The following is a 17578-nucleotide window of genomic DNA, read 5'->3' as shown; positions in this document are numbered from 1 at the left end:
CACTTGGAGACGCCAGCCATGCATCGCCGCTACAACCGAATATAACTACCCAAGGTTGGGTAACTACACAGGGTAAACCCTCGCCACCAGGAAATTTGGAAGTAAACAGAAGAGAGAAGATGACAGGACAGATAAAATGTGAGAGATAAAGACAAAGATTAGGGGGAGAGAGATAGGAAAAGGCGACTGCCGATTTCCCATGGGTGGGTCAGCCCAGGGGTGCCGTCTACGTGAAGCCGTGGCCAAAGGGGTGTATTGCCTCTGCCAAGGGGCCTTAAAGGTCCAAGCACCCAGCGCCAGATCAATCCCAAGGATCCCCTTTTCCGCGAACACGGCAAAGTCACGCACGGCTAGGCGTGGGAGGGAGTCGAACCCCCCCCCCCCCCGTTAGCTCGTGTCCGTGGTGTCGATACTCACCGAATGCCTGTGCGCGTTCGGTGAGTATCGGTTTGGTGAGTATACCAGGCGCCCCTGTGGGGTGGGCTCTGTACTACAGCACAATGTCTGGCCCTTTGAGTAATTCACACTTTTTTTTTTTATTTGAATATACTGCAGGCCCTTCACGGCCCAAGCAGGAGTGGGTACACAGATACATCGAAATACATACATTGCCAGAGAAAAAAAAGAAAAAGAAAAAAAATGAACAAACAACAAAAAAAAATAAAAAATCATGGTGCAAATTCAATACACTGTATGCGGTTGATGAAAGAGTCAATCGTACTACAACAAACAATGTCGTTGGGTAGGCTGTTCCAGAGGGAGATAGCTGACGGAAAAAGTGAATGTTTGTGAGCGTTTACACGACTTAAAGGTTGGCGTATTGTTTTAGAATGATTTAGTCGGAATGATTGTTTAAGTGGATCTTGCAGATAATGAGAGCGTGATATGTGGAAATGACCATGATATAATTGGTAAAGGAATTTTAATCGTGACATTATTCTGCGTTGAAAGAGTTGTTTTAAGTTTGCCCTTGCGAGTAAATCTGCGGTACTGGACTGCCTCGCGAATTCTGAATATACGAACCTTACTGCCAATTTTTGTATTCGTTCTATTTTACTAATCAGGTACTTTTGATGTGGACTCCAGATGAGATCGGCGTACTCTAAACATGGTCTAATTAGTGTTTTGTAGGCATTTATTTTAATATGTGGTGGTGCATTGCGCAGTTTTCTTCTCAAAAAAGATAACTTCTTTTCCGCTTTCTGACACATGGCCAAGATGTGTGGTTCCCAGTTGAGATTCGGCGTGAGTGTAATGCCTAGGTATTTTACTTGATTGCATTTTTCGATAATTGAGTTTCCAATCCTATATGTATAGTTAAGGGGGAATTTCTTATTTGTAAAAGAAATGCAATGCGTTTTTGATGTGTTTATTTCATGCCCCAAGTATTGCACCAGGAATAAATTGCCTGAAGTGAATTGTTAAGTTTAGTTTGGTCGTCTGAATTGCGCACGACTGTGTACACGACACAGTCGTCGGCAAACAGACGCATCTGAATAGGGTTCTCAACGGAAAAGTGGATGTCGTTAATAAACATTAAAAATAGCAGAGGTGCAAGAACCGATCCCTGAGGTACACCAGAATAAACATCAAGTGGTTCTGATAGCTGATTGTCAATTTTAACGCTTTGTTTCCGTTTAGTTAAGAAGTTGTTGATCCAGGATATTATTTTGATATCAATACCAAAAGCCGTTAGTTTTTTGACTAAATCCAGATGTGGGACAACGTCGAACGCCTTAGAAAAGTCTAAAAATATAGCATCTAATTGGACGTTATCGTTGATTGCGTTGGCTATGTCATGAGTTAATTCAGCTAATTGGGTTATAGTTGAGAGGCCTGATCTGAAACCATGCTGTTGTTTGTAGAGAAGTTCGTTTGTTTCTAGGTGAGTTATTATGGCCTTGAAAATTACATGTTCCATTATTTTGCAGCACGAGCTCGTAAGTGACACTGGGCGGTAGTTGCTTATTTCTAGTTTGGGGCCTGATTTATGTATAGGAACTACTACAGCATTGCACCAGTCGTCTGGTATCTGTGAAGTTTGAAGAGATAACGTGTATATTTTAAAGAGATACTTAGATGTCCAATTAGCGTATCGGCTTAAAAATGAGTTACTGATTTGATCGGGGCCCGTAGATTTCTTTTGATCAAGCTTTTGTAATAGAGAAAGTATGCCCTCCTCATTTACGATTAATTCTTCCATGGGTATTTTCACAGTATAAGGAGGTAGTAGCGCATTACTGGTATGTTTCGTGAAAACTGACTGAAAAAACTTGTTCATCTCATTAGCAATGTGTTCGGGATCTTTAATGATTTGTTCCGAATTTTTAATTTGTGAGATTGAGTCTCGTTCATCTGATAAGTATCGCCAGAATTTTTTGGGACAGTGCGCCATAAACGAAGCTAACGTAGTGTTAAAGAAGCGGGTTTTTGCTTCTGACATTTTATGCTTTAATGTCCTGATAAGATCACGTACGTTGTTTTTGGTTCCCTTTTTCTGCCGTCGTTTTATTTTTCTTTTCAGTTGAATTATCTCGCGCGTTATCCAAGGGTATTCTCGGTTGATGCGTTTCTTTTTATTCGGAATGAATGTGTCTTCGCAATATTTAACAGTGCTTTTAAAATGCGCCCAAAGTTCTTTTACGTCTGTAAGCTCAATGAATTCATGAAATTGTGTTTCCAGGAAACGTAGCACAGCAGGGTCATTTGCACGTGCGTAATCTTTAAAGTAAGTAGGTAGTGGCTTTTTGTATTTCTTCGCGCATGAAATAGGGCAGGTTAAGGTAATCGATTTGTGATCGGAAATGCCATTCTCGATGGACGCAGAAGAACCTTCTAATGTACTACTTACAAACGCTAGGTCAAGTAAAGACGATGACGTCGCAGTGATCCGAGTGTTATCAGTTACTAGTTGATTCAATGAAAACGCGAACGCTACGTCCAGTAGTAATTCTGAACTAGCAACGTCACGACCATCATGTGAACCATTGTTCCAATTTATTCCGGGAAGATTAAAATCCCCAGCAAGGATAATTTTTGACCTAGAGTTAGTATGCTTTGAAAGATAATCATGAATCACTTCAATGTAGTCAGGTGCCGCATTTGGAGGCCGATATACCCCTCCTACAATTATACTTTTATCATAATATGTTATTTTGCACCAGACGCTTTCGTGGTCGGGAATGCCATCGAGTTCAAAGGATTTGATATTTTTTTTAATTGCTACCGCTACGCCCCCGCCTCTTGACCCTCTATCTTTACGGAGCAGTCTGTATGAGGGAGGGACGACTTCCGAGTCACGTACTCCGGAGTGAAGCCAAGTCTCTGTTATTATTAGAACGTGAGGTTGGTAGGACAAAATTATGTTCTCTAGTTCATCAAACTTGTTTAGCACACTTCTGGCATTGAGGGAAACGATTCTAAGTGTTTTAGTACTGTGCTGTCAGTTCGAGTTTTTCTTATTTGTAGACGTTTTATGCGTAGATGAAGTTGGTCGGTTGTTTCGTGGTGGACCCGCTTTCTTCGATATATCTGTTCTAGCATTCTTTACTGGGTCCCAAGTATAAACTTTATCATTGACTTTCAGTTTATCGAACGACAGTTTGACTTTTGCTCCTTTGGCCCTTTCGTTTGCCGCAGAGTGCCATAAGTGCGCGCGCATTTCCCTTACTCTTTTGGAAAAATCTTCGGAGACGGATAAGGGCGTACCCTTGAGTTTATAACAGCAAGATAAGATTTTGTTTTTTTCACTGTAGTCGAAGAGACGTAGGATGATTGGCCTTCCCTGGCTGGTTCTATGGTTGCCTATTCTATGAATCCTTTCGATGGTCTTTACTTCGATACCGAGTGTTTGTTTCAGAATGTCATCTTTTACTTTCTTTTCCAGTAAGATAGCATCTTCGTCAGACTCTTCCGTTACACCATAGATAATCAAGTTATTACGTCGGCTTCTGTTTTCTAAATCATCCAGTTTAAGTGCAAGACTTCCAATTTCATCTTTCATGGTGACGTGCTTACTTTCATACTCGGCCAATTTTTCTTCGCAGTGTTTAAGTCGTTCCATATCAATTTCGATTTTAGTGAGCCTGGTTTCCATATTATCCACAGTTCGTTCAACCTTTTTCAAATTAGCCACTACTTCCTTTAACGTTTTATTTGTTTTAGTTTGTTCTTTGAGTATTTGTTTTAAAATGTCATTGTTGGGACGGGTGTCCGATTCTGAATCAGAATTCGGACCGGGATTTAGCTCAACATCACCCGATGTTAGTAACAGCAGCTTACACACATCATAGCAATCAGCAATCAGGGCAACAAGAAAGCGTGGACTTGGCAGCACCATCAGGGTTACATCATCGTCTATTAATGAGGTTACCGAGTAATTGTTACTAACCTGCACAACGAAAAGAGCAGGAATAAGCATCGGTCCCTGGTCGGTGCCACCAAGTCCACTGAAGTGTCTCGTGTCATGAGCCAGGCTTTTATACTGTTGGGCGCCTGCTTGCGTCGACGAGATCTCGTCCGTGGCGTGGTAGCTGCGCTGTAGAGGTGCGTAGAAGATCGCAGGCGCTTGCGCAGATTCGTTCCCTGTTGTTGTGTCATCGGTGATTACTGGCGTAGTTCCATTTGTGTGCAGATGCGTGACCAGCCCGGTAGAGAGGCCTTTAGGCCATAGCGCAATCTGCACAACGAAAAGAGCAGGAATAAGCATCGGTCCCTGGTCGGTGCCACCAAGTCCACTGAAGTGTCTCGTGTCATGAGCCAGGCTTTTATACTGTTGGGCGCCTGCTTGCGTCGACGAGATCTCGTCCGTGGCGTGGTAGCTGCGCTGTAGAGGTGCGTAGAAGATCGCAGGCGCTTGCGCAGATTCGTTCCCTGTTGTTGTGTCATCGGTGATTACTGGCGTAGTTCCATTTGTGTGCAGATGCGTGACCAGCCCGGTAGAGAGGCCTTTAGGCCATAGCGCAATCTGCACAACGAAAAGAGCAGGAATAAGCATCGGTCCCTGGTCGGTGCCACCAAGTCCACTCACTTGCCATCAAGTCCATCAAGTCACGGTGCCATCAAGTCCACTCACACTTGCTCCCTAGGATACACGAACTTCGCTAATTACCACGTCTTATCGTTAGCGGAGCCAATACACGAGGACATGCTGGGACTCTAGGACGTCTGCGAATAACTTGGTCATCGTGGCTACCAACATTATTTTCCGCTACGCCGAAGCTGGGGCCCTGTCTCTAAGTAGTGGCACTGATGCAGTTGAATTTGTCATTCAGAGCATTTTACTGCATTTAAGCTATAAAATTATTACTTTTACGGCTCACATAGTTAAAGCAATTTGGAAATACATCTGCGTATCTCAGCGAAGAACAACGTGCGAGTGAGTGGCTTCTCCCGGATTCTCAATAAAACCCTCGCTTACATGCAGGTAATGCACGTCGATGTTAAACACAACACTTGGAATATCATCAATTTGTATGTCACATTGACCTAACACATGGACGCGCAAAAAACAACCTATCGTACACCGTTCACGCTGGTTTGACGGAGGCGCTCCGCAACGACGCTTCGCGCCATGACTTTTAACGTCACCAACGAAAAAACTCTCGATGTCGTTGCTAAATTAAAACGCGTTGAAGACGCTTGGGAGGTTCCACACCTCCATATTGGGATGCATCAAAGGTTCAGTTGCCGTAAATACATAATTCCCCACCATCACCTCAAACATTAAACAATAGCCAAAAAGTTTGCGTCACTCATGCACCGATACACCACCGCCGACTCTACAGGAACCTTCTTTGATGATAGTTCGCCTCCCTTTCTGATATACTGTGTAGCTGCAATGAGCATCTACCCCCGCCTGATCTCTTGAACACTCCCTCGTCCTAAGCATGGGAAGCGTACTCTGTGATACGGGCTAAGACGAGTAGCTCCACGCTATACAGTGAGCTGAAGAGGTGGCGGCCAGGCATGGCTTCTCCCCATTCATCCGTAAAATTTCGCTCTAGCATAAAGTTGTTTCTCTCTCTGTGCAGACTACACGGCGTACCTCGACGTCACCGCGTTCAAGGCTGTCCCTGACGCTTCACTATAGTTAAGCAGCGCCGGGCACACACCCACTTCGTGCACGTTGTGTGCCTTAAACGGTTTTATGCGTATCAGTGAACAATTCGTAATCTGTTATTCACTTGTTACTGATTTTCCCTTAAAAATGTTCCGCAATTCATTTAATTGCGGGACGTTTTTGAACAAACTAAATGCACTTCGAACCTATCTATCTATCTATCTATCTATCTATCTATCTATCTATCTATCTATCTATCTATCTATCTATCTATCTATCTATCTATCTATCTATCTATCTATCTATCTATCTATCTATCTATCTATCTATCTATCTATCTATCTATCTATCTATCTATCTATCTATCCATCTAGCTTCAGAAGTGCACGCAATGTGTAAAACAAGTGCTCTCCCCGTAAAACCAACGCTGCTCCACCACTGCTTCAGCCGCGCTGGACCGTTTATGGCAGGTGAGCAGACAGTTCCAGTACTTTCTCTGTTCCAGTAATTTTAAGCGCGTCACGCTCGGCTGGTTCAATACTGGCGTATTCGAGCAATCTCGCAGTATTTTAGGGACAAAGCTCCTCAAGGCGTGGGTCAGTACACCTTCTGAGATATGAAGTTGTAGTAGTAGTAGGTAGGCACCCGCATACCAGTGGCACATACCCGCCCTGGGGCACATATCCGCATGTCCACATGTTAGGAAGAACTTAGCACGGCGTCATATTACATCGGTTTTATCGTTGTTAACAAAAATTGGCTGATCCCACGTAAAGTGGTAATCGATGATATGCGAAGCACGAATGAGAAAGGTTGATATGTCACTTTGAAATCAGCACTACGTTACGAGGCGCAGGTAAATTATGACGTGCATGACTTGAAAGTCATGATTATTATGTTGGGATTTCTCCTTTACCTTCCTCATGGAATCACGTCACGTGATACCAAATTTGTTACATGTGGAGCTAGCGAAACGACCACGATCAGGTTATGAGCGTGGTATATTGTCAATTCTTACATGACACGCGTGTCAGGATTACCATGTTTGCACCAGTCTTATGTCTCGTCGTCCATTGACCTCACGTAACACCAAATTTGGTATATGTGGGGCTGAAAAAACGGCCACGAGCGCATCATGCAAGGCCCAATATACACCAACGTAGCGTTGACACACGCGCACGCTAGGCTCTGTGACGCTATGTTCGCAAAACGCGAGCCCTCTATAGTCTGACACCAGGCACGGCCGGTGCGACCAGCATCCGACGGCGCGGCCCGAAGGCAACCGGTGCGAAATGCGACATGCTGCATTTCATGCCGATGCATACCGAGACTGCACTGCATCTGCCTATATTCATGATGAAGGGAAGCCGTACGCGCTGCAACGTGCGTGCGTCAAAGCAACGCAGCGCGGCGCGCGCTGGCAAGTTTATGGCGTGGCCGGAACCTAGCGTGGCAACGCCGGCATGACGCGAGAAAACAAAAGCCCGCGCGCACGCGCACCGGGTCACGTCGAAATGTGTTGGCGCCTTGACTGTGCCGTGTAGTCGTGTTTTTATATGACACGCATCTCATGATTATCATGTTTTCACCAGTCACATATATACCTTCGTCATTCATTGACGCCACGTAATACCAAATCTGATCTAAATGAAGCTAGCGAAACGGCCATGAGTGCATAATGAGCGTAGCATGTAGTCATGTTTTCACATGACACGCATTTCATGTTTATCATCTTTTGACCAGTATCATGCCTTAGTCATCCATTCACGTCACGCAATACCATATTTAGTCTAAGTGAAGCTGGCGAAACAGCCACCAGCACATCATGAGGATGGCATGTAGTCATGTTGCTACATTACACGCATCTAATGATTATCCTATTTGCACCAGTCACATACCTTCGTCATCTAATCACATACCATAATACCAAATTTTATATATGCGACATTAGCGAAACGGCCGCCAGCGCATCATGAGCGTGGCATGTAGTCATTTAGTTGCATGACACGAGCGTCATAATTTTCATGTTAGGGTCAGTCGCTTGTGTTCGCCATGCAATCATATCACACCATGCCAGTTTTGCAACATGTTATGTGAACGAAACCACCGTAAGGGCCGCTAGACCATAAAATGTAAATCATGACATTCATGACATACATGTCATGACTTTAATGTTATGACTAAACAAATATGCTCGTCACACAGTCATGTTAGCCATGCCAAGTTTGGTAACGATACCAATATTGAAACGGCCAGGACAGCTAAATGTCGTTGACGGCTAGATAGATAGATAGATAAATAGATAGATAGATAGATAGATAGATAGATAGATAGATAGATAGATAGATAGATAGATAGATAGATAGATAGATACGCCCAAAGTCGCCGAAGTTCGCTAAAAATGCTTCGCATTTAATAGCGCTGACAGCAGAAACGTGGTACATACTCTCGTATAGTACTAGGATTGTCCGCTAAACCGTGGTGCTTGTATATGATGAATTTCGGATAAAAAGAAACGAGATGTTGGTACTGGAAGTGTTGACCATATGGACAGATGGACCCACAGACAGACAGACAAGCAGACGGACAGACAGAGAAACACACTGACGGACGGACGGATCGACGAACGGATGGATGGACTGACGTACGGAAGGATGGACACACGAACTGGTGCACGTATGGACGGACGAACGCAAGGACGGAAGCACGGACGGTTCGATGGACGCTTCACCCCACTCATCATTATTTATTTCGTGGATATGCGTGATTTTTTATGTGCTTTATATTACCTATTACGTGTGACACACTGTTCCGATAAAGCTGCAGCTATTTTAAATGTTCATTCAAAATTTATGCTTCGTAGTTTTCTTTTACGCTAAGGAACAAAGTCAATAGGTTTAAATAAATGGACCTGTATGTTTCCTCCTGAGATTGAGGAGGGTATATAGAGCTAGGAAGGTGGGAACAGATTTCAGAAAATTGAAAGGCAGGGCCTTTAGGAACTCGTGTTGTAGAAAACCCAGCGCCACAATCGGCTGCATTGTCGGTGCTGAACCTCTTCTATTTTTCAATGCCAGCCAGGTGCGCCTGATCCAGCCGTTCAGCCCCCTCTACTCCAGCCCTTTCCTGCTTTCGCCCATCACCTAGCATTCCTGAGTGCTTTGCGTACATGGTGGAAAGAGCCCATCATGTAGTGCCCCACGACGAAAATTATATGAAGTAATTTTTGTTCAATTGCGTTCAGATCCGTGGGGCGGTGTCCTGCAGAGCTCGTGTTCCTTATGATGGCTGTCAACCTGACTCTGCAAAGGATACGGCGTTTTGTGGAAGCGTGTCCCCATTCGTGGCGCTATGCGGGCAACGAATCAGGAAGCGTTACTACAACGCAACTGCATGTGCCGACTTGGAGAGCACTGCGATGCAGCGACGGCGTTGCTTCAAGCCACAAAAAAGCCCAAAGGAGCAAATCTGGCAGACGTTTGATATCAGAGTAGAAAACCTGTCTGTCACATCTCCGGGCCAAAGTACTCGTAAGCACGTGAAACACGAGCTGCGCGACCCATCATATAGCGCTGCATCGCAACCACTTTTCGAATTAAGGTGGACTGGCGGCTCCCGTTGAGAAGCGCGTGTTTGCACCGACATTAAAATAAAGGAAGCGCTTGCCTGTGAGTAAAAAGTAGGACGATTGCATATTTAGATTCACGCTTCGAGTATAAATGGAAATCTGTTATTGCGTGTGGCAGTCAGCTATTTCGCCGAAGAGACATAGAAAAGTTGGATACTGCCTCAGAAAGAGCCGCTATGCAAGCAGATTGTCCTAGAAAAAGAGTGAACAATATTGTAGGGGAACAGATGCGACCAGTATGCAGGCATGTTCTCCACTTCTATCAATCGCCTAAATATATTCCAGCCTTCTTCAACGCTGAGCCATGCTTGCTTACATCTTCAATGACAAGACATTTATACTCAAATCCCAATGGAACCTCACTTTGACCTAGGAGTGCGACAAACATCTGGTGACGTCATCTTCGCACCTTCTTTATTTGGACTGGAAGACATGATCACATGCATTTTCTTCTAGCCTTCGAATGCTTTGGCAAGTGGCTGCACGTCCGGCTCGGATAAATGCTGGGATGGTCGATGACGGCGGCAGTTGAGCAAGAACTGATGACAACGCGCAAACCAGTAGGTCGCCTTGCGCAGGTAATTACTCCAGAACAAAATAGAACGTGCTGTTCTATAAAATAAAATGAGCGCTTGATATCAAGATAAGCTGCTGGGAGACTCAGGCTTGCACCACAATATATATATATATATATATATATATATATATATATATATATATATATATATATATATATATATATATATATATATATATATATATATATATATAGTGAGATCTAACAGACAGTAATGCCAAGGAATGTACAGGGGAAGTTATTAGAACCAATGGAGTGTAAATAAGAAGAAAGAAAAGTGGATGAAAAAGTAACCAGCCGTGAGCGGGTTATTTTTTAACCCACTTTTCTTTCTTCTTATTTACCTTCCATTGGTTCTAATAACTTCCCCTGTACATTCCTTGGCATTACTGTCTGTTAGATCTCATTAATATTGTGTTAAAGTTGGAAAAACGAGCCCTTAGGTATACACTTCTTTCCCTTATTTCATTAAACGAGGGTCTCGTACTGGCAGACTTGGTGTCATTAGGTTGTATACGAGGGACTATTAATCAGCTGCCCGCTCATAATAGGTTCACGGGCTAAGTGACGCCAAACATGCGCATGAAAAAGTGTTTTCACACTCGTCGCTTGGCTTATAGATGGCACTGACTGTCACTTCTACTTCTAAATTCACATATAAACCCAAAAAAGTGGATGGAGGGAGGGCCCCTGTGGTCGCTCAGTGGTTAGAGCATCGAACTCGTCATTAGAAGGTCGTAGGTTCGATTCCTGCTCACGGCTGGTTATTTTTTCATCCGCTTTTCTTTCTTCTTATTTACATTCCATTGGTTCTAATAACTTCCCCTGTACACTCCTTGGCATTACTGTCTGTTAGATCTCACTAATATTGTGTTAAAACATGAAAAAACGAGCCCTTAGGCCTTAGGTATACAATTCTTTCCCTTATGTATATATATATATATATATATATATATATATATATATATATATATATATATATATATATAAAATGAGTATATTATTTTAGGACAAGATAAAAATGTTTTGTTTTGCAAGAGTCCTTGACCACTGATGAATAGGCATGAAGCAATGCAGGTTGTATGTCTTTTTAAAATATCATAGGGTACTTCAGGTAATGCTTTGAATTGTGTTACGTGCAGCGATCTGGCATTATTCAGCAATTCAATAGAGCTGTTCACACATCATTTGCCTGAATACTGTACCACGACGTATGAGTAAGTGTATTGACTGGTAAAAGAGACCTTAATGAGTCACAGATACATTGCCTAAAATGTTTTTTTTTTGCTAAAATGAATCCCTACTTAGAACGATAGTATTGTTTGTAATAACTATATTTTATAATTACTGTTAGAGATATAAGAACACATTACCTCCACAATTTCCAATGAGTTCGTTGTTATTCCAGCGAGACATATTTCTCCTAAAAAAAAACAGGTTGAATCATAGGATCATGCGAGGTGTTAAAGCAGGAAAAAATGTTCTTATGGCCCGCCATACACAACAGAGATAAAAAGCATGATGTGATGTATATATATATATATATATTCATTTTTTTATTTCTCTTCTTTTCTTTTGTGTTTATCAATTGATGATAAATTGCATTCCTTCGCTCAAGGCGGCTGGTGTATGTTTTTTTCAGCGTGCGTGCTCACATTCAAATCATCTCGTAAGAATACTACTGAAATATCTCAATTTGTCAGCCTATAATAAAATTTATAAATCTAATGCTTACGCTTCGACTCTGAACATCACCGACCTCAGAGTTACTTGTGTATCTTTATTTTGGGTGGAATAGAATTTTGAATGGAATTTTAAGAAGTGAATTTCTGCAGTGCTTGAAATAGGAGGCTTTGTCTTTGTGCCTCAATTCCGTTTCTTCAATGACTGGCACAAAATATTTCACGAGCACAGTGAAATAGACGGCGAGCTCTGAAGATAACCGAGGACGTTTTCGATCTCTAGAAATAAATTTTCCTATTACCGTTTTATGGCTCAATGGTATACTGCACTATGAAATAATTCATTATTTAACCGCTTCTCGCATTACACCACCCTTTCGCTACTTTTTGCTGACCTCATGTAGATAAGTGAGTACAGGCCAGCCTTCTTAACGTACGCGGATTCAATATTGCTACGCATGTTCATTATTTGGTCATAATTCACTTTTCTTTTAATACAGCTGAGAAATAATTCTTTTCATAGTGATTGTCATTTAAATGCACAGAAGGGATCCTTCTATGGATCTAGGAAGTGTTTTGAAAGACCTTAAATCACTTTAGTAGCAGCTAGAAAGAATAGCCCTCCGATATCTGACAGCAGATTTTATGTTAACGCTGGGCACGTTTTCTTGGCAGTGAATGCTCCCGTAAGGGATACATTTCGGGCTACACCAGTGTCCATTGAGAACTGGTAAATAAATTATTGCAATATACTGCTCCTGGGCATTACAAAAAAGCTTACAGCACTTCATACTGAACAGCGTTCATCATAATTTGATCAGAAGTGTGAGTTTATGCAGCACATTTCCCGATATTGCAGCTAGTGTCCCGCTGTCCCGTGAGCTTTATTGAGCGACAGTGTTTTGTTCTGCTTTCGATTGAAAGCCGGCTCCCGGGCACGGCAAGCTTGAACAGTGCCCCCAACCCTCTGCGATGCTATGCTGCAAATGCCTATGTTTTGCTTTCATTGCCTTTATTTATATCGAAAACTGTGGCGGCTGCATTTCCAATTTAGGCGGACATGTTGTAGGCCCGTGTACTCAAATTTGGGTGCAAGTTGAAGAACCCCAGGTGGTCGAAATTTCCGGAGCCCTCCCCTATGGTGTCCCTCATAATCATAGTGTGGTTTTGGGACGTTAAATCCCACAAATCAATCAATCAGTTTATATCTAAAAAACTTTCTTCCTCTTCCTGTTATTCTTGTGTTTTATTTTTGGGATCTTTTTTTTACCATTCACTAGCCCATAACGATGCAATCGTATGGTTCCAGCAGATATTTCTTCAGGCATAGCTGCTGGATGGCCTTATTGTTCCGACGAACACCCTTGAAACGTGGCTACCTGCAGCCTTCTATCCCTGTCTGAAATTTTATTCTGTATTTATTTTCATTTTTTTATTCTTACTCTCTACTTCCCATTTCTTCTCGTCCACCTTTCCTTCCTTCTGTTACTTCGCCGAGCAGAATTCTCACCCAACGCTCAACTCCCTCTTCCTTCTCCCAGCACTCCTCATCTTGCTCACAGTTTTCCATTACTCTTCTTCACTTCACTCGAATTAAATGCTATTGTTTTGCCTCGGACGTGCTGGGCTGGGAAACCGGGCTTGTCCAATCTGTGGTACATACACGCCCGAGACTCCACAAACTCTACGCAGGCATTTTCAAGCATCCAACAGCTCGGCTGTTATAAGTGGTATTTTGTCTCCAGCTATATGCTAAGTCTTAATGAAGTGCGCAGCTAGGCAGTGATATTTCTCTCTTTTCAGTTTTCTATTTCTGTCCTCATCTCTTGATTTCTTATTCGCTAATTGAATTTTTTACATGTTGTTACTCTTGATTGATACTTAGTCATGTTTTTAATTCTAGTGTTTCGATTTCTTTCTCTTTTTATGTCTCGTTTGATTCAGCCTTTAATTTTTATACGTGGTTTATTTTGTGTTTTTCTGGCCATAGTAATAACATCCTGACTGCATATAGTCATCGAGATGCTCGAAGAGCAAGAGAAAGAAAGCTTTTCATCGGCGCGAGTGGCTGTTCAATATGCGGCAGTTTGCTATGCAATATTTAGTTTGCCTACGGTATTATTATCATCGAAGCGCTTGATGAACAAGATATAGAAGACTAGCTTTAAGATAACTCTCAAGGCGGGCAAATAACAAGAGGCAGAATAATTTTTGGCACGAGCGGAGAATTCATTTGCTACAGCTGGATTTTCTTTATGCGGTGTAGCTTGCGTTACTGCAAGCAACGACGGCAGCGTACGGGAGCTATGTCCCCTAAAGTGCTCCACACTAAAAAAAGTAGAGTTTTGAGTTTATGGGAGCATTTGTGAAAACTTCACGTCACGTGCGTCAACACACAATTCTTATTTATTCTGAGTAAGCATTATGTTGAAATTCAGAGCTGATGCTATTTGGATGTATATATATTCTTGTCTGTCCGTGCAGCAGAATTTTTCCGGCTGAGCATGTCTGTACTTCAAAATATACAAAAACGTAGAAAGCCTATGCAATCAAATACGAAAAATATTGTTCGTTACTTACCCAGTAAGCAGCATTATAATGTCAGACGTGGCAAAATAAGCTTGCTTGGCAACGAAATTCATAAAGTTTCGTACTGTTTCTCCATAAAGCACATTTTTTGTTGCTTCATAGCCAGATACTTCCACCATGTAGGGTTCATCAGAGCGCTGAAAAAACCAAATTTATGCCACTATATGTTCAGCTTTGCACGGTAGAAAAGATAGACAGTTCATACAGCTGAATACATATTCACCAGCTAGATATCTATTAGTAGAATTCAATGGCAGTAGACTTGTCATTCATTATAGCTTTATCGCTATTGCATTCGTTTCTCTTGACAATACATCTAAAGGTAATTTTGACAGCCTAAAAAACGAAAATCTAATGCTCTGATTTTTTTCACTTAAAAATATAATAAATGTACATGCTGAATGAGGGAAATATGACTGACACCAAACCATCTCATTGAAGTGCATCAGAATTGGGTCAAATGAAAATAACTTCACTCAGAACAGTTCACCTTTCATAGGGCCACGAATTACTAGATAGAAGTGTGCATAACTTTTCAAAAGTCATCGAACCGAAGAAACTTGTCAGGATACCGTCACGTTACCACTTATTTTCACGACAAATGCAAGTCATCTTCTGAAAGTTAAGACGCAGAAAACTTGAAAACAAACTTTATTATTGTGCGTCATAAAGCTTCGCTCTAGCTCAACTGTGCTTGAAGAGTCACACCCGACATTGGAGTCATAAGTGTAGGAAAGGCTTACTGTCGATTGGCCTAACACGCAAAAGCAGATTCGCTGTCATGTCGTCCGTTAATACATCATAAATTTTTTTTGGTATTGTAATATGTTTCAAATTACACAGCAGAAGCTTTTAGAAATCTCGCATGCAAGTCATAAATGAATGTACTCTTCTCATTACAGTACATTAATAGTTCATATATCTTAATTATTTAGAACACTAGGCATATCTGCTGCGTATGCTACGCCTTGAATCTCGACTGTGCCCCTTGCGAGTGAATGGCTACTGGAATATCATAATAGAATTAATACTCCGTTATGTATGAACAAAATCTTGTGCTCTACATGTAGACACAGGTATAAGCATGTAACAGGTTTAAAAGTCACGTCAAGGATACTGAACGCAGGTGAATGTAGACGGTTAGCTCACCTCTAGAAGGCATACTGCCCCAGAAAAGGCCTCTATATTGGTACTGCGAGTTACTGTAAGAATATTTGTCGCGTTGAAGTATTCACATTGTGATAGTGATTGTACGTGGGTGAGTACTGTCGTTCAAGCTTCTTTCTATATGCACAGATATCTGAGGATGTCATTATAGTGCGCACCTGCCAGTGTTACCCAATGAGGAGACCATACCTTATGGACTCACCTCTGCAGACAAAACCGAGGTAATCAAGGACGGCTTCATCTATCTATCTATCTATCTATCTATCTATCTATCTATCTATCTATCTATCTATCTATCTATCTATCTATCTATCTATCTATCTATCTATCTATCTATCTATCTATCTATCTATCTATCTATCTATCTATTTATCTATCTATCTATCAACGTCTACGCATGCATGATCTTGTGTGTACCTCCGTATCCTACTGTATAAAAATATTTGCATATTACGACATAACTGTATCACAAACATGACTGACAGAAGATGAAGTGAAAACATGAGGAGCTTGTCACTAACGTACGCTAAACAGATTACCTGGTAGGCGAATATCAAACTTTGCTATTGCCTTCGTCATGAAGTAAATTCACCAAGTCACATGCAGCTAGTTTATTCCAACCTACCATAGGTACTGGTATGTGGCTACGCCTCACATGCGAATCCAAATCATTGTCGACATCAATATTCATTTAAAAAATTAGCGATTTAGGACTTTAAAGGCCACTTTTGTGAGCTAAATAATATAAACACAGAGATTTTCTTTATTTGTCATTCTAACGTACTTTTTATGGTAGATGTTCTGCAACGCGAGTGGCGATGTGCTACTCGCGTCGCCACTTGCTATGAATTCTGAATGACTGTAGTATAGGAACGGCTATCTGACACCTCTTGTTATAGAGGAGCTTGTCTAACGTTAGTGCTAGCCCCAGTTCTGTCTTTCCACTTTATAAAGGTAAGCGTTCGAAATATAAGCTTTTATTCAACAGTTATATTGTCAAATTTCTTATCACCAGAGCGCAGGCTGCTTACAGAACTCTGTTCCCCCTTTGCTTCGTTGAAAATTGACTTATGTGCTATAACGTTAGGGCCAATGTTTCATGGTAGATTTAGCACACTTCAAACGTCGATGTTGCATAAAAATCACGGCATTTTCACGGATTGAATGATGATGTGTGGCGTCCTTTAGTCCGTTCATACATTAATCCGTGCATCCGTCTGTGCGTCCGTCAGCCAGTCTGTCCGTTCATTTATTCGTTGGTGCGTGCGTCCATCCACCTGTCTGCGCGTGCGTCAATTCATCTGTCCTTCCGTGCATCCGCCCGTTCATGCGAGCGTGCGACCGTCTGTCTGTGAGTCCGCCATCCGCACGTATCTATGTGAGTCTGTCGTCCGTACGTGCGTGCATTCTTCTGTCCGTCGGTCCGTACGTGCGTGCATTCGTCTGTCCATCCGTGCGTCAGTGCTTTCGTCCATGTATCAATCTGTTCCTCCGTGCGTCCGTCTATCTGTTCGTCCGTGCGTCTGTCTATCTTTCTGTCCGACCGTGAGTCTCTCCGCCCCTCCGCCCGCCCGCCAGCCAGCCAACCAGCCAGCCAGCCAATGAGTCCGTTCGTTTGTCCACTCATGCTTTCGTCCATGCATGTGTCTATTCATCCGTCCATTCGTCTGTCCCTCTCTCTCTCTGACTAATTGTTAGTCCGTTCATCCTTGCATCATCTGTCTGTCTGTCTGCCAATTCATATGTCCGTCTGTCCGTATGTCCGTGCATCTGTCTGTATGTCCGTCCGTCCGACTGTTCACCCATCCATCTAGTGAACACTCCAAGTACCGTGATCTCGCATCTTTTCATCATATATTCATCATATACAGTTA

The 17578-nt window shown here is 42.3% G+C and overlaps 1 protein-coding gene across 2 annotated transcripts in view; it reads right to left on the bottom strand.

The window, feature by feature from the left end:
* LOC119170766 (venom metalloproteinase BumaMPs1-like) overlaps nucleotides 1-17578 on the bottom strand; it is a 186003-nt gene that overhangs the window by 63736 nt on the left and 104689 nt on the right. For both annotated transcript variants that reach the window (XM_075886733.1, XM_075886735.1), the window contains exons 8-9: nucleotides 14529-14674; nucleotides 11640-11689 (exon numbers count right to left, since the gene is read on the bottom strand). In XM_075886733.1, coding sequence (XP_075742848.1) covers nucleotides 11640-11689; nucleotides 14529-14674 — 196 coding nt within the window. The remainder of the gene's footprint in view (nucleotides 1-11639; nucleotides 11690-14528; nucleotides 14675-17578) is intronic.

This window comes from Rhipicephalus microplus, chromosome 2, assembly GCF_043290135.1.
Source record: "Rhipicephalus microplus isolate Deutch F79 chromosome 2, USDA_Rmic, whole genome shotgun sequence".
Taxonomy (NCBI): Eukaryota; Metazoa; Arthropoda; class Arachnida; order Ixodida; family Ixodidae; genus Rhipicephalus; species Rhipicephalus microplus.
This window is presented reverse-complemented; position numbering and strand designations above follow the sequence as displayed.